Source organism: Narcine bancroftii, chromosome 6 (genome assembly GCF_036971445.1).
Source record: "Narcine bancroftii isolate sNarBan1 chromosome 6, sNarBan1.hap1, whole genome shotgun sequence".
NCBI classification, from domain to species: domain Eukaryota; kingdom Metazoa; phylum Chordata; class Chondrichthyes; order Torpediniformes; family Narcinidae; genus Narcine; species Narcine bancroftii.
Genome location: NC_091474.1, coordinates 29,009,945 through 29,027,793, shown reverse-complemented (window position 1 = coordinate 29,027,793; position 17,849 = coordinate 29,009,945). Strand labels below are relative to the sequence as shown.

The 17,849-nt window shown below is 49.9% G+C and overlaps 1 protein-coding gene across 6 annotated transcripts in view; it reads right to left on the bottom strand.

Moving 5' to 3' along the window:
* LOC138735888 (DENN domain-containing protein 3-like) overlaps positions 1–17,849 on the bottom strand; it is a 92,155-nt gene that overhangs the window by 10,125 nt on the left and 64,181 nt on the right. For all 6 annotated transcript variants that reach the window (XM_069884483.1, XM_069884482.1, XM_069884485.1 and 3 more), the window contains 7 exons: positions 17,581–17,684; positions 16,882–17,045; positions 15,495–16,022; positions 9,299–9,558; positions 6,668–6,841; positions 5,608–5,737; positions 3,876–3,983 (listed from right to left, as the gene is read on the bottom strand). In XM_069884483.1, the coding sequence (XP_069740584.1) occupies positions 3,876–3,983; positions 5,608–5,737; positions 6,668–6,841; positions 9,299–9,558; positions 15,495–16,022; positions 16,882–17,045; positions 17,581–17,684 (1,468 nt within the window). The remainder of the gene's footprint in view (positions 1–3,875; positions 3,984–5,607; positions 5,738–6,667; positions 6,842–9,298; positions 9,559–15,494; positions 16,023–16,881; positions 17,046–17,580; positions 17,685–17,849) is intronic.

Sequence of the window (17,849 nt, the reverse complement as noted above, 5' to 3'; positions counted from 1 at the left end):
GAACTCCAAATGATCTGTTCCCTCCCTGGTGCCAGGGGTCTGCGATATCTCGCATTGAGTTCTCCCTATTCTCAGGAGGGAAGGTGAGCAGCCAGATGTTGTGGTCCAATGATGTGGGAAGGAAGTGTGAGAATATCCTGCAAGGAGAATTTAGAGAGTCAGTGCAAAATTGAAGGATAGGACCTCCAGAGTTGAGATCTCCGGATTGCTACCTGTGCCATGTGCTAGTGAGGCTAGAAATGGGAGGATAATTCGTGGCTAAGGAGATGGTGCAGGAGGGGGCTCGGTTCAAGGGAAGGTGGAACCTGTTCCAAAGGGTTGGTTTGCACCTGAACTGGAGGGGGAACTAACATTCCTGCAGATAGGTTTGCTAGTACTGCCATGGGGCATTTAAACTACATTTTCAGGGCGAGGGGAACCAGAGTGTTAGAGCACATAGTGAGGTGGAGGAGGATAAGGGTCATGTGAGAACTGTATGTATAGACAGAAATCAGAGGTTGTACGTGATGGAAATACTCTCAGGTACATCTATTTCAGTACAAGGAGTATTGTCAGTAAGGCAGAGGCCATATGGGTGGAGGTGAGGAATGAGAAAGGTGTGACCGCACTGATAAGGTTGTATTATAAACCGCCCAATAGTCAGAGAGAATCTACAGAGATAGCAGACCGATGTGTAAAAAAAAAACCCGCAGCAAGTTGTGACAGTAGGAGATTTTAACTTTCCACATTATTGACTGGGACTTGCATACTGTGAAAGGACTGGATGGCTTGGAGTTTGTCACATGTTCAAGAAAGTTTTCTAAATCAATACTGTATATAGAGGTACAAACTAGAGGGCAATACATGATCTCCTGCTATTAGGGAACCAGGTAGGTCAGGTGACAGAAGTCTGTGTGAACATTTTGGATCCAGTGACCATAATGTCATTAGTTTCAAGTTATGGATAAAGATAGGTCTGGTCTTCGAGTTGAGATTCTAAATTGGAGAAAGGACAATTTTGTGGAAATGAGAAAGGATCCAGGAAGAGTGGATTGGAATAAGTTGTTTTCTGGCAAGGATGTGTCCAGTAAGTGGAAGGCCTAAGTTACCAGGCATAGGGAACCTTGGTTTTCAATGAATATTGGTTCAGAACAAGAGAGAGAGATGTATAATAGGTACAGACAACAAGGAGCAAATGAGGTACTTGTAGAGTATATAAAATGTAAGAAAATACTAAAAAAAAGAGATCAGGAAGGCAAAAAGAAGACATGAGGTTGCTTTGGCAGATAGTGTGAAGTTTAAACCCGAAGGGTTTCAACAAGTACATTAAGAGTAAAAGGATAGTAAGGGACAAAATTGGTCCCCTGGAAGATCAGAGTGTCGTCTATGTGTGTATGTGTGGAGCCTCACAAGATGTGGGAGATCTTAAACAGTTTTTTTGCATCAGTATTTACTCAGGAAACTGGTATAGTGAATAAGGAAGGAAGGGAAACAAACAGAAGGATCATGGAACATATGGAGATTAAGGAGGAGGAGGTGCTTGCTGCCTTACAGAAAATAAAGGTAGACAAATCCCTTGAACCTTGAGGGAGACTAGTATAGAAATTGCAGGGGCCTTGACAGATGTATTTAAAATGTCCTTAGCCAGGGGTGAGGTGATGGAGGATTGGAAAGTAGCTCCTGTAGTCCCATTGTTTAAAAAAAGGTTCCTAAAGTAAGCCAGGTAATTTTAGGCCAGCGAGCCTGATGTCAATAGTAGGTGAATTATTGGAAGGAGTTCTGAGATAATATAGGTATTTGGACAGCCATGGGCTGATTAAGGACAGTCAGCATGGCTTTGGGCATGATAGGTTGTTTTTAATGAACCTTGTAGAGTTTTTTGATGAAGTTAACAAGAAGGTAGATGAAGGAAATGCTATGATGTTGTCTACATGGACTTTAGTAAAGCCTTTGACAAAGTCCCACATGGGAGCTTAGTTTAAAAGGTTATGACACTAGGTATCCATGGAGAGGTTGTAAATTGGATTTGAAATTGGTTGTATGGGAGCAAACAGAGAGTGGTAGTGGATGGTTGCTTCTCAGACTGGAGGCCTGTGACAAGTGGTGTGCCTCAGGGATCTATGTTGGGATCATTGTTGTTTGTTGTCTATATCAATGATCTGGATGATAACATGGTAAATTGGATCAGCAAGTTTACTGACGACACAAAGATAAATGTAGTGAACAGTGAGGAAGATTTTCAAAGTGGGGGATGTTGCATTTTGGAAGAGCAAACCGAGGTAGGACATGTACAGTAAATGGTAGGGCACTGAGGAGTGTGGAGGAGCAGAGAGATCTGGGAATACAGATACATTGTTCCCTGAATGTGGACACAACCAAAACAGTAAGGGGGTGGGGGGGGGGGATCATTTTCATCCCAGTTCTTACCTTCAAGGTAGGTAGTATCAGAGCCAATGCGAAATGCATTGGCTCCCGTGTAAAAGGTTACCCACTTTCCCGTGACACCAGCACTGTATAACTGTAGGTCCCACCTCCTTTTGCACCAGGATGCCAGGTCCCTATGTAAAAGATCACACTGAACCATCTGTTCTTGGTTCAGTGTGAATGCTCTGATCCAATGTGACCCAGCTTTAAACACTGGTCATTGACATGTGAATTTACTGGGATCTCGGTGTGAAAGCACCATCAGGCATTTTCACACCGCCGGCCGAGAGGTGACCATACTTGGATCTGGAGAAATCCCGGGAATGCAGGACCTCCCGGGCCTTTCACACTGTGGTCCAACTTCCCAAGAATTTACCCTCCTTGGTAACTCGGGGGTGGGGAGGGAGGGTCCTGTCCCCAACTGATGATACGTTATGCACTCACAGGAATAAGTTTCCCACCCCCCGTCCGTTCATCTGTCACCCATCTGCCCCCTCCCTCCTTCCCTCTCGTGCGTCGGTCAGTCACCTGCCCGCACCCCCCACCCCGTGCTTTGGGACCACTTTGGCACATCGTGACGGCAGCACAATGCGTGAGGAATGGCTGACTTAATTTCCCATAATCTCTCATGCAGCTGGAACCACTCTGGGAAATACAAAGCAATTCTAGCCGTGAGGGGTTATGGTTAATGAGGACAGCCATTCCTCATACATTGTGCCATAATGGCCTGCTGTTGGCAGGAGGTATGAATCTTTAAATTTTAATCGCCTATATGATGCAGCAAGCTTTGCCTGCTTGGCTATTTGCCTTTTCACACCTCAGGGAGAGGGTGGCCTGGAAAAATTACCCAGGTCCATGGCCCTACCTACGAGGTAGGGCTGTGGACCTGTTTGAAAAATTTCTGGGCCAATCTTTTCACACTGCAGGTTCACGTGAGGGTTCCCACGAAAATTTCCCAGCAGTTTTCATTTTAAACTGCAGTCTGAAAAGGCCTAGTGAGGTGTGGTGTTATAATGAGTCACAGAGTGCAGGGGTTCGGTTAGGGTGTTACAGTGAGTCACAGAGTGAAGGGTGTAGGAGGTGGAGTCGAAGTGAGAGGAAAAGGTGAGTGGGTTGGAAAGGCAAGAGGATGGATGTGGAGGTGAGGGTGTGGGGGAATAGTCAAGGGGGTGGGGAGTAGAGTGGATAGGGAGGCAGAGATGGGGTAAGGGATTTGTATCCTGTGATGAATTTGGAAGGATGAGATATGATCACTGACATTCTTTTGGGAATTGATGGGGTGCGGAGCTGACCCTGGCTGAGAGTTTCACAGTCGGGATCAGTCACTCGGACAGAGATGAGATGGCTTAGTCTGCTGAAGTTGAGAGGTGTTCGATGTGAAGGGTAAGGGGGCAGCGGTGGGAGGTGTTGCCCAGTCAGAAGATGTTACAGCTTCCCATGGGAACAGGGTCCCATTCCCAAACACAACTTACCGGGGATGTAGAGCAGCACACTGACGGGGCAGGGCTTGAAGTGGCTGTCAGACAGATGGAGCGTGTGCTTCAGAGCGTCTGAAGTCATCTGGGGAACGACGGGCAGCACTGCAATGGGAGAGGACACACGTCACACTCTGTCATAATCACAGCTGACCCAGAACAAATCCCCGCACTAGGATAACGCAGGAGGTCGGCAGGAGACGGGCAGTGAGAGCTTTGCTCTGTCAGAGCGACAGTGCAGAAGTCATGGTGCACACTGCTGGGAAGACGGTGACAGATAAATGATTTAAACGGCTAAAATGGGATTTGAATGGAAAGGAGGTTTTATGAGTATAGCGTGGGAGCTCTTGGGCGTCTGTTCAGAAGAAATCTTCTGCCTGTGAGTGAAGCCCTGCTGTCCTCAACTATGCAGTTTCAGCAATTAGCTGACAGTTTGCCAGGTTGAATTTACTCCACCTTGGAACCACCATTTTTTGCCTAATTTACTCATTAAAAGTTTAACATCGGTGACTTCACCGCTGGTTCATCACTGATTACCTTGGTGATCGATTGTTAATGACATTTTGACAGTGTCTCAAAGATCTGGGAGCCTCGGTCTCACCTTCAAAGAGCTCGGGAGGCTTTGGCAGAAGGCCAAGGAGCCAGTTCGTGAAGCATCCAGGGATTTCTGTTCATCGCTCTGCTATCTCATGGTCTGGATAAAGGACTCACATCTTGGACTCTCGTTTCGACGTGGGGAATACAAATGGTGTACTCCGAGGACTGAGTTAGCACAACTTTAGTCACTAGTTGGTTTTTTTATAAATATGCCAGACCCGTTTTCTGAAAGACCTGGGCCCCACAGGAGTCACGCTGGGCCAGTGATTTCAGTGACCCCTGTGGCCAAGAATTCTTTCTCATCATTGGAATGCGGTCATGATACTTGTCCCCAACGATCACGGTTGGAAAATGCACAAGGGCAATGGTGGGGAGCGATGGCATCCTGTCATTATAGCGAGTGTGAAAATGGAGAGGAAATCTGTGATTTGCCTAAAAAAGGTGAAGGTGGTGGGTCTAGTCACAAGTCAAATTGATTCATAGACTCACCAGCTATCTCTCACTTCAGCGGTTTGGTTGAGACCGTGTTTCATAGAGATATGGAGTGTGTGAGGGTGCAGTCCCTGCTCCTGTGCTTAAAGGGATTGGTCTTCACGTTCTGGCTGCATTTCAGCCCAACGCTCTTGATCTTTGGGCACCTGGTTACGAAGGCAGGAGGGTTGGTCGAGGGCTGTCCTCGTCGGTCTGTTACTGGGCCAGGCCAAGATGGCCATCCATGGGTCCAGGCAGAGGGCTGTCGAGGGTTCAGCTCGGTCTGACTGTCTACCCCTCGTCTGAGGACACCTGTATGATCGTGTATCCCTGGAACAGAAAGACTCAGTGCCCATAGGGAGACTGGAGGGTCTCTGGGAATGGTTGGCCCCCTAAGGGTTTGAATGGTATTGACAGAGATTATCATGTTTCAGATTGTAACTTGTGTTTTGTGTGAATAGTCTGAATTGTAGACTAATGTTGTTCTTGTAACTTTTGGACAATGAATAATAAAGGAATGGCATTGATTTACCAGCTACAAGGCAAAATGAAAGCATGGTCTCACACGAGGCACATTGGATCATTAAGATGGCAAGGACGTGACAGGTGCTATGCAGATGGAAGTGGGTCCGGCAAGGGGGAGTGGGTTGTGTGTTCTCACCCTCTTGTATGGTGCGGTCAAGCTGTGCTAACTGTGAGAGGACGTGGGTGGTCCGGGGGTGGGAGCCACACTTGGCTACAGCGTGAATCAGCTGAATGTTGCTGTGTGCTTGCTGGTCATACTGAGGGTCCTGTGGAAAGGAAGAGGCTGTCAGAGAAAGCATGCCAGTGGAGACGGGGCGATTGTCTGACACTCCCCATCCCCCTCACCCTGGGCTCATGCCCTTCCCTCACCCCATCTCTCCATCCCTCCCCTCCACCCCTCAAATCCCTGCCCTCCCCCCACTTACCCTCTCCTTTCGCTAACCTCCACCGTCCTGGGCTGAGGCCTCCCTCACATGTCTGTCTTTCAGCACCTGGCTGGCCCACCCCTTCCTCCCTCCCCCACCCCCTCCCCTCACCTTGTGCCTCTCGGACAGCACCTTGCTGACCCACCCCTTCCTCCCTCCCCCACCCTCTCCCCTCACCTTGTGCCTCTCGGACAGCACCTTGTTGGCCCACCCCTTCATCCCTCCCCCACCCCCTCCCCTCACCTTGTGCCTCTCGGACAGCACCTTGCTGACCCACCCCTTCCTCCCTCCCCCACCCTCTCCCCTCACCTTGTGCCTCTTGGACAGCACCTTGTTGGCCCACCCCTTCATCCCTCCCCCACCCCCTCCCCTCACCTTGTGCCTCTTGGACAGCACCTTGTTGGCCCACCCCTTCCTCCCTCCCCCACCCCCTCCCCTCACCTTGTGCCTCTCGGACAGCACCTTGCTGACCCACCCCTTCCTCCCTCCCCCACCCTCTCCCCTCACCTTGTGCCTCTTGGACAGCACCTTGTTGGCCCACCCCTTCCTCCCTCCCCCACCCCCTCCCCTCACCTTGTGCCTCTCGGACAGCACCTTGCTGACCCACCCCTTCCTCCCTCCCACACCCCCTCCCCTCACCTTATGCCTCTCGGACAGCACCTTGCTGACCCACCCCTTCCTCCCTCCCCCACCCTCTCCCCTCACCTTGTGCCTCTTGGACAGCACCTTGTTGGCCCACCCCTTCCTCCCTCCCCCACCCTCTCCCCTCACCTTGTGCCTCTCGGACAGCACCTTGCCGGCCCACCCCTCCTGGAGAATCACCGCCCACAGGTCGCGGTCGGACCGCAGGTTTGCGGTGAACACTTCCTTCCGGCCACGCACTTTGATCTTCAGGCTGGGCACCTTGCGGGGCAGGCCTGATGTGGGCACCCCTGGCTCCACCTCCTGGAGGCACAACACACCATGTTAGGGCACACTCCTTCACTCTCCACACACACACCCCCCCTCCAGTGAGGGGGAGTGCACAGCAGAGGAACAGGACCTCTGAGAATCACACCCATCATTCTTGACATGTTGGTGTGTAAATGTGCATGCGTGTAAATGCATGCGAGTGTGTTTTAAAGTGTGTGTGAATGAGTGCGCGCATGGATGAGTGTGCACATGTATGATGGTGATAGGTTTCACCTTGAGGGAGAATGGAAAACTAGGGCCCAGTGCTTGAAACATCTGGGTCTGCCCATTGGACAGAGATGAGGGATTGCTCCCAGAAGGCAGTGAGTGTTTGAAACTTTGAGAGTGTGCTGGAAGCAGAGGTTTCAATACAGACAGGAGGTGACAGAATCTTCACAAAAGAGGGGATGTGGGGCAGATGTGGAGCTGAGGTTCCCACCAGATGATGTGTTTATTGAATGGGGGAAAAGTGTGGTAAGGTCCACCTCTATAGCTTCCACATCCTTCCTGTAATGTGGTGACCAGAACTGAACACAATACTCCAAGTGTAGTCTCAGCAGAAATTTGTAGAGTTGCAACATGACCTCTCTATTCTTGAACTCAGTCCCTCTATTAATGAAGCCCAGCATCCCATAAGGCTTCTTAACTATCTTATCTACCTGCACGGCATCTGAGAGGAATGAATGTCCCTGCCCATAATGTTAGTGGGCAGGGTCACTGTGTTAAAATGAATGTGTTGCCGAAACTTCAGTACCTCTTCCAGACACTGCCCATGTCATTACCCCGAAGATTCTTTCAAAATTTGCTCTCATGAATAAGGATATTCCTATGGAAAAATTGACCTGGGATTACAGTCTGGGTAGACTATGAATGCCAGACTTCAAAAATACTATTAGGCAGCCCAGTCGAGATACATCACCTCACTCTGAAGGGGGAGGTGTACCATCCTGGGCATAAATTGACCTGCACGAGGTAGGTGAGAAGGTAGCAGAGGACTTTATTTATAAACTGGACACTAAATTGTTATCTGGGAAACAAATTGTCCTCATTTGGTATAAAATTAACCAATATTTAGGAATCAAAGTGTGGCTGTCCCCAAAAACACCCACAACTCCAAATAGATTAATATCATTGATGGTAACAAGATCCTGGACACCTGGCATCTTAATGGCATCAGGTGCATAAAGGACTGTTATGAATGGGGGCAGTAAATGTTGTTTTTAACAACTCAGGCATTAGTATGATTTGGATCTTTACTGCAGGACAAATTAGGTCCAACTATGGCCCTACCACTGTTCAGTGACATAGAGGCCATGATTTGAAGGAGGAACACATGGAAGTTAATTTTGGCAAAACATTTCTTGCTCCAAGCTGTGTCGCAATTATTAATGCGCGGTAAGGCTGGTACAATACAACTTTCTGCACCAGCTGTACCTGACACTGCAAAAATTGAACAGATCTAAACCAATACTTCAGATATGGCATTGAGATAGGAACCTTCGTGCACATAACCTGGATATGTACCAAAGTGAGTCCCTCTGGGTGGAACTAAATCAAGTCCTAGAAAAAAATCATAGGTAAAGAATTCCCACAGAATCCAGAGTTGTTCCAGATGGGAATCATAATGGACATAAGACTTACAATGAATCTGTCCAAATTCCAAATCCAATTTGTAATGATCACATTGGCAGTGGCCAGGAAATGCATAGCGGTTTCCTGGAAATCTGACTCCTGCCTGAGCATTACTCACTCGAACACAGAAATGCAAAGCTGTGTTCCCCTGGAGAAAATCACTTATACTTAAAGGAAAAAAATACAACACTTTGCTGAAAATTTGGCAACCATACCTAAATTCCATAGGAGCACGATTATAGGGTGAACCATCACGTCTCACTACCCTACCTCCCCAGTTGATGGTGGGGGGTACCATTCCATTCCAACCAGGAAAAGTCAAGAGAAGAAAGCAGCCTGAGCTCTTGCTGCCGTGATGTGACAAACCCATAAACCCCTGATATATGTTTCATACCTTTATTGTGAGTGTCTTCAATGTCGTATGTAACTCTGGTTAGTTAAGTGTTAAATATTGAGGGTGAGGGGTGGGGGGAGGGGGACTGAAAGAGCCTGAACTCTGTAGAAAGCTTTTTATAGAATGGATAATTGTAAATGCTGATTCTGTTAACATTGACATGGATGATGTTGATAATTGTTTGAGTTTAAGTTTGGAAAATCATAAATAAAATATTCAAAAAGAACCTTGAAGGATTTGGACCCAATGGAGGAAGAGAGGATTGAAGTGTGACTGGGAACGGGCGTGTAGTTGGAGCTGAGTCCATGGTCAGATCAGCAGTGACCTTATTGAATGGTGGAGTAGGCTCGTCGGGCCAAAGGCCCCACTCTTGCTCCTTCCATTCTTCTTGTGATGAGAGGGGATGGAGGCAGGCGGGGTCCTACCTCAATGTCCCGTAAGAGGGCAATATCCCTGCAATAAGGGTGGGCCTCAGACAGGAGGAAGAGCCTCTTCTGACTCAGAGCCAGCCTGCCCAGCCCACAGCTGGTCTTCACTGGGTTGGACACCACCGACACCTGCTCGTCATCCAGCAGGTTCTTCGCCACTTCGGGGGCCAGCATGATGCTGTCCACCTCTGACCGCATCTTCCTCCAGTGGGAGTACAGCTCGTTGAAAGTCTTTGACTGAACCACCTTCTGCTGCCCTGCCAACCCAAAGCAAGGGAATGTCAGAGGAACAAGCCTGAACGGAGGGATCTCCTCAGGACATAACAAATCCTGCCCTATTCCTGGCACCAAAGATGACCCACCCAGCCAACACTGGGGAAATTTTGCCAACTTCACTAATAGATGTGGTCTACGTGGACTTTAGCAAGGCATTTGACAATGTCCCCCATAAGAGATTCATCCAGAAAATCATTAGGTATGGGATCAGTGGAACCTTGGCTGTGTGGACAGAAAAAAATGGCTTGTAGTTTGAAAGCAGAGAGTTGTAGAGGAAGGAAAATATTCTGCCTGGAGGTCAGTGACTAGTGGAGTGTCACAAGCATCTGTTCTGGGACCCCTGCTCTTTGTGATTTTTTATAAATGACTTGGATGAAGAGGTGGAAGGATGGGTCAGTAAGTTGGAGGAGTTGTGCATGGAGCTGAAGGTGGTTGAATGTTGCAAGAGGAAATAGACAGGATGCAGAGATGGAAAGAAAAGTGGCAGATGGATTTCAATGCAGGGAAGTGTGAGATTATGTATTTTGGAAGGACAAACCAGAAGGCTGAGAACAAGGTTAATGGTTGGTTACTTAAGAGTGTGGATGAACAGAGGGACCTTGGGGTTCAAATACATACACCCCTCAAGGTCGCCATACAGGGTGATAGGATAGTTAAGATGGCCTATGGGATGCTGGGATTCATTAATTGAGGGATTGAGTTCAGGAGTAGAGAGGTATTGTGTGGTGATCCTTTCTGGTTACCTCATTATAGGAAGGATGTGGAAGCTATGGAGAGGGTGCAGAGGGGATTTATCAGGATGTTGCCTAGATTGCAAAACAAGTTTTATGAGGCAAGGTTAGCAGAGCTGAGGCTTTTCTCTTTGGAGCACAGAAAGGCGAGAGGAGACTTATGTGGTATTCACCCATCCCTCTCTGTTCTTCCTTTCAGACTCCAAATACTAGCATGGGTCGAGCATTGATTGATTGGCAGGCAACAGTAAGAATAAAGGGATCCTATTCTGGTTATCTACCAGTTACCAGTGGTGTTCCACAGGGGTGGGTGTTGGAGCGCCTCTCTTCATGTTGTACATTATTGACTTGGGTTGTGGAATAAATGTCTTTGTGGCTAAGGTTGCAGATGATACAAAGATAGATGGAGGGGCAGGTAGTGAGGGGGAAACAAAGAGGCTGCAGAGAGACTTCACAGGAGAACGGGCAAAGAAGTGGCAAATGAAATATAATGTTAGAAAGTGGATGGTCATACACTTTGGGAGAAGGAATAATAAGGCAGACTATTATTTGGATGGGGAGAAAATTCAAAATTCAGAGGTGCAAGAGGGACTTGGGAGTCCTTGTACAGGATACTCAAAAGTGAGGGGATAGGATACAAGAGCAGGGACGTGATGTGAGGTTTTATAAGGCACTGGGGTGGCCTCACTTGGAGTTCAGGGTTGAATGTTGGGATCCTTATTTGAGAAAGGATGTGCTGCATTGGAGAGGGTTCATAGAAGATTCACAAGAATGATTCTTGGAATGAAGGGATTAGTTTATGAGGAACGTTTGACGGCTTTTGGACTGTACTCCTTGGAGACCAGAGCAATGGTTATGGGGGGATGGACGAATGGACAGTGGGGGGGGGGGGACCTCATAGAAGCATTTTGAATGTTGAAATGCCTGGACACAGTAGATGTGACATAGTTGTTTCCTATAGTAGGGGAGTTAAGGACAAGAGGGCACAACTTCAGGATTGAAGGGCACCCATGTAGAATAGAGATATGGAGGAATTTCTTTAGTCAGAGTGGTGAACCTTTATAATTTGCTTCCATGGTGGCCAAATCATTGGGTGTACTTAAGGCAAAGATTTATTCCCTGGAGTGTAGAAGAATGAGCGGAGATTTGATAATTATACAAAATTGCGATGGGTACAGATAAAATGCAAGTAAGCTTTTTCCACTGAGGGTAGGTGAGATAAAAACCAGAGGACATGGGTTAAAGGTGAAAGGAGAGTTTAGGGGAAACTTCTTCACACAGAGAGTGGTGGGAGTGTGGAACGAGCTGCCAGCTGAAGTGGTGAATGCAGGGTCAATTTTAACATTTAAGAAGAAGAATTTGGAGAGGTACATGGATGGGAGGGTATGGAGGACTATGGACTGAGTGCATGTCAGTGGGAATAGGCAGAATAAGAGTTCAGCACAGATTAGAAGGGCTGAAGGGCCTGTTTCAGTGCTGTAGTGTTCAGTTGTCCTCTGGTTCTACCTGTTTGACTGCAGTAAACAGGAATTACAGGAGTATATTATACTCCTGTAATTAATTCATTATTGAGAGGGGATTTAAAATTTTGAAAGGGGTAGATCAGATGGAGGCAGGAAAGTTGTTTCTGTGGGCAGGTGAGACCAGAACTAGGGGATGGTCCCAAGATTCGGGGGGAGTAGATTTAGGACGGAGACATAAAAGAACCACTTTTCCCAGAGAGCGGTGAATCTGTGGAATTCTCCGCCCAGGAAGCATTAAATGTATTTAAAACAGAACAGATAGATTTTGGCAAAATAGGATAATTAAGGGTTATGGGGAACAGGAGGGTAGGTGGAGATGAGCCCATGGCCAGATCAGCCATGATCTCACTGAATGGTGGAGCAGGTTTGACGGGCCAGATGGCCGTCTCATGCCCCGGTTTTTATGTTCTCTTTGGGGAAGCAGGTAAATGTGAGAGCAACAGAGGGCAGCAGAGACCAATGATCTGTATTGATCCTAGATCCAGCCTGAATTCCTCCTCTGCAGTACATAAAACGTGCTGGAGAAAAGCAGGTCACACAGCATCCACAGGAAGTGACCAAGGCTTCGGGCCTGGATCCTTCAACAGGGATCAGGTAAAACAGGTAGACACCTGGGAAGGAGGAGAAGAAGGGGAAGGAGGAGGAAATAAATAGGTGGATACAGGCGGGAGGATAGAAACAAAAGAAGCTGAGAAGTGATGGGGAGAGCAGAGAACTAAGAAGGGCATGGAGCTGCTATAATAGCTGCACTGCCGCTGGTGCGGACCCGTGAAGAGCAGGGAGCAGAGTCAGCTCCATACAGGCTTTGAACGATTTTAAAATATTTCTTCATTTAAAAATACTGCGACTGCTAGATCTGCACACAGGATGGTGGGGGCTATAGTCGGCAGCAGCCATGAGGAGTTGCAGACTCTAGGGAAGCAGAGGACTGGCACAGGGCACCAGAAAACAAGGAGATCAACCCCTATTGGAGAAGGAGAAGCAGAGGAGACGACCCACGAGATGGTGACCATGGCTGCAGACCAGTGAGGGGCTCCGAGGCTGAAGAACATACAGGCAGCAGGCTGTTGGCGATTCAAGGCGAGGAATGCATGCAGTCTATGGGCTGCTGGCGACTGCGGTCAAGGGATTCACACTGGGTTGCGGACAGCTGGAGACTGGCTGAATAGGTACCAGGTATTGGAACCTGATCATGTTGGAAGTTTGGATCTGGAGCTTAGGATGCTGATGGTTTGGACGGGACTCTGTGAGGCTGTGGGAGCGCTGGAGGTGACTCTGTTTGGCTTCTCTTTCTCTGAATGTAAGAGGCACTTCAGGTAATTTCTGCTGACGGCAAATCTGTCTGCCTTACAGCAGATGAAAACAAATTTTGTGTAATATTACACTGTCTTTATTACATGATGATAAATTGAATCTTGAATTCTCTGATAGGAGAAGGAAGGGAAGGGGGTGGGGAGGAAAGGAGACAGGGATAGGGAAAGAGAGAGGCCGAGGGAGGGAATACAAAGTGTGTTCCTCCAATTAGCAGCTGGCCTTTGTTTGGCAGTGTGCGAGGCTGTGGACAGTATGGCAGTGGGGTGCGGAATTGAAGTGGTTGGCCACTAGAAGGTACTTGCTGTTGCAGCAGGCAGAGCGAAGGGGCTCAATGAAATGATCTCCCAGTCTACGTCTGGTCTCACCCACGGGGAGCACCTGATGCAGTATCTGGCCCCAACAGATTCAAAGGTTGCTTAAACTCTGTCAATTTTGAACGCTCCCAGAAATTGATGGAACAACAGCTTGTATTCTGCTTTGGCAGTCCTCCAACCAAACCTCCCTAGGTGAGGCAGAACTTTATACACACTTCAGTCAACCTGTCCAGTGTACCCAAGAATTGCTTCCACTACATCAGTGAGACCAGACACAACACCTATACTGTGTGTGTGGGTCTAACCATGAACTCCATCCTCGGCCATTGTCAGAGAGAGGCTAAATGCAACAGTGCATCGTATTCCTCCTGGACAGCCTTTAACCCAGCCGCATGGACTGACTTTTATAACTTCAGTTACACCCCCTACTCAGTTTCACTGATACCTGATCCCTGCCCGTTCACTGTGGACTCACTTGTGTTGTTGGGAGGTTCACATGCACTGTAATCCCTGCTCTGTCTGTTAGGAGGGGGAAGGTGGAGAGAGGAGACAGAAAGGAGGTCAGGGGATGGAGAGAATGGAGAGGGGACAAGATGGAGAGGGGATGGAGCATGAGGACATAGAGGGACAGGAGATAGAGAGGGGTAGGGGTCAGAGAGGGGAAAGGGATGGAGATGGGGGAAAGGGATGGAGGGAAGGGGTAGGGGATTGTGGGGGTAAGGAAAAGAGAGGGGTGGGGGTCTGTGCCGGATATAGTGGCAGTGATCATGAGTTCAAGCCTGGGTGGGGAGGGGGGATCTCCCCCACAATCTAGGGGTGGAACCTGGGCAGGACCTCCATCCGGAGAATTGGGTGGGTGGGTGAACCCCCAATGTGGATGGGGGCATCTGAGGCATCTTTGGCCTGCTGGGTCTGGGGGTTCTATGTCCTAGTTGGTCACCTCAGCCCAGGAGGCAGGCAGTGAGGGAGCAGGGGAAGGGAAGGGCTTGGGAGGGGCAGGGTAGGAGCAGGAAGGGAGATGCCAATGTTGGTGTAGTGGGGGGGGGGGGGGTGGGGAGGGAGAGGGAGGGGAGATGTGTAGTGGGGAGGGGTGAGGGAGAGGGGTGAAGGAGGGAGTTGCTGAGGAGGGGTGGGGCAGGCAAGGGCTTGGTGATGGAAGGAAGGATTGTCGGCCGAGGGGCATGGGAGGTAGGGAGAGAGATGCCAAGGGATTGGGAAGGAGGAGGTGTGAGGGATGAGAGGATTTCAGCATCACATTACAGGTGAGAGGATTTGTTGTTTATTGGTTTTTGTTCTCTTTCCTCGTGGACAGTCCCCTTTTGGGTGTCTCTGCACAGGTTAAAAGAAGAATAGATAGATCGGGGTCAGTGGTGGGGCCAAGGTCAGGGCCACCTGCCTACCTGCCCTGGCAACCTCACACTGGCCTCCCCCTTCCTCCTACCTGTGGGGGACACAGCACCTCACCGATCCCAAAGGTTACTCCCCCAGCACCTCACATCCAGGCCAGGCCCTGTGCGTGCAGGGGATCGATCTTCTCTCCTGATGGAGATGGCCTTCTGTTCCTTTCCTGGCCTGAAACCTGAGATGCCTGCCCCAGGAATATTGAGGGAGCAGACACACCAGCAATTCGGTGCTGGCTCAAGGTAGCTCTCCCCGTCATTTGGGGACCAGGCAAGATGGACAACTGGTGCCCAAATCCCTGGGTTCTCCCCACCCCCTGCTTCTGGCACACAGACCCTAAGGCAGTCCCTAATTGAGACCCTGGCACAAGGACTCTGGGGCAGTCCCTGGCAGAGACCCCAGCACAAGAACCCGGGGCAGTTCCAAACGGAGACCCCAGCAGATGGACCATGGCGGAGATCCTGGCACAGGGAACCTGGGCTCTCCCCAGTCCTTGCTCATGGAATACGGACCGTGGGGCAGACCCTGGTGGAGACCATGGCAGACGGACCCTGGGCCAGTCCCTGCTGGAATTTCCAGCACACGGACCCTGGGGGAGTTGCTGGCAGAGACCCCGGCATAGTTTGGCACTCACCTTCTGCCAAGATGTCGAAGAGGCAGTCGGTGTTCCTGGTGTTGCCAACTACTCCTATGGCCTGGATGTGCATGCTGAACTCCTGCCTGTTGAGGGGCTGTCTGGGTAGCTCAAAGTCCTTGATGGTTTCCTCGGGACGGACCCTGTCCCAGTGCGTCTCCATGATGCCGTGGAGAAGCCCCTTCAGCTCCTCTGTCTCCTGCACACCTTGCAGCTGCTGGGGGCTCAGGGACTCCAGGATCTGCTTCACTAGCTCCAGTGGGAAAAGGTTCATGTTTATCTTCTCCAGGTTCTGGAAGTCCAGCAGAGCTTGCAGGAAGTGTCCCTGGCCCAGGCGAGCAAGGCCCCTCAAGAAGAGGCAGACCGCCATCATCTCAGAGTCCTCACCGGCTGTCTGCTCCATGAACCTGCTGACCTGCCGGACAAGCTCAGAATAGTACAGCAAGACGTTGTGGGGGTCCCAGGGGTCATGGGGGAAGCAAGGCAAGGGCAGGGTCCGCAGCAGAGGCACGTCCTTCACCATCGCCCCTGTTAACGCAGAATATGGAGTCATGGACAGAGAAGACCCATGCACTGACAGCACACACACACCCCACTAACCATCTCCCCCAACCCTGTCCCAGTACTGACAACACACACACAACCCATTCACCATCTCTCCCCCAACCCCGGGTCCAGTACTGACAGCACACACACACACACACACACACACACACACACACACACACACACACACACACACACACACACACACACACACACACACACACACACACACACACACACACACAACATTTTCCCCTACCCTGGAACCAGCACTGACAACACACACACGCCCCACTCACCATCTCCCTCCCTGGACACAACCTGACAGCACCCACACACACGCCACTCTGGAACCAGCACTGACAACACACACACGCCCCACTCACCATCTCCCTCCCTGGACACAACACTGACAGCACCCACACACACGCCACTCTGGAACCACCACTGACAGCACACACACCCCATTCACCATCTCCCTCCACTCCGGACCCAGTACTGACAACACACACACCGCTCACTCACCTTTTCCCCCATCCCAGACCCCTGACACTGGTCTCTGCCTTTTCCTGTGGGACCAGGTCCCACCTTCACAACCCCACAGGGGAACTGTCGTCTACTAAATGCCCAGTGTTTGGGAGCACACTGTAGAGGGAGCTTTACTCTGTGTCTGACACCAGGAATGTGTGATGGGACGGTGCGGAGGGAGCTTCACTCTGTGTCTGATCCTGGGAGCATGTGATGGGACGAGGGAGCTTCACTCTTTCTGACCTGCACTGTGTCTGCCTAGGCCTTGTGTCTCCTCTGCCAATGTTTCCAATGGGAAGTAAACATTCAGTACCTGAGGTCTGGCTGGGTTTACTGTGGTTCTGAGGTGTCGGGGATTCAGGCAAGCTTGTGTCCTGGACTCTCTTCAGCACTGATCCCTGCAGCTGGTTCTGTCCCTTCATCACAGAGTTGGAGGTGAGTGTCGTTGAGCGAGTAGATGAAGCCTCTGGGTTCACCCTGAAATATTCCAGTGGGACAGTTATTGGCATGGATTTTGGAGTAAGTGATGTTGGGTCTGGACCCCAAATTTCCCCAGGGCCACGTGCCCAATCAAGGTTAAAGTGTCTGGAGAGTGAAAACTCCAACCGTTCTCTTCCATTGATGCTGCACAACCTGCTGAGTTCCTCCAGCACGTTGGGCTTTGCTCCAGGTTCCAGCTGCTGCTGCCTCTGGTCCTCAGTTTATTAACATTCATAGTAAGAAAACCCACAGTCATTGAAATACAGAGGAGGTCATTGGGTCAATACTACGTGGCAGGGTGATCCAGTTAATCCCACAGCCCTGTGAATCCTTCCTTCCCAATACACATTCAACTCTTGTTCCCTGCACACTGATCACTGACGTGTGTGTGTGTGTGTGTGTGTGTGTGTGTGTGTGTGTGTGTGTGTGTGTGTGTGTGTGTGTGTGTGTGTGTGCATGTAAGTGCAGACCCCAGCTGCCATTCCTGGATGTGCATGCCTATATGCATGTGTGTGGACCCCAACAGCTGTACCTGGCTGACTCAAAGCGCGCTATCAGTTCCCAGCGGCTGAATGAGTCCACTCTCTGGTTGAGCCGGGCCTTCAGGAAGCAGTGAAACAGGTCGGTCTTCAGAAACTGCCCAAGGCAAGAGACAAAGTCAATTCCACCACTCAGCACATGGTCCCCAACCCATTTGCCTGACAGACAGCCACAGATCCTCCCATTGGTAACAGGCCACCAAAGGGAACCCTATCCATACAAATACCTGTTCGTTCACTACAGCTCAGTCTTTAACACCAA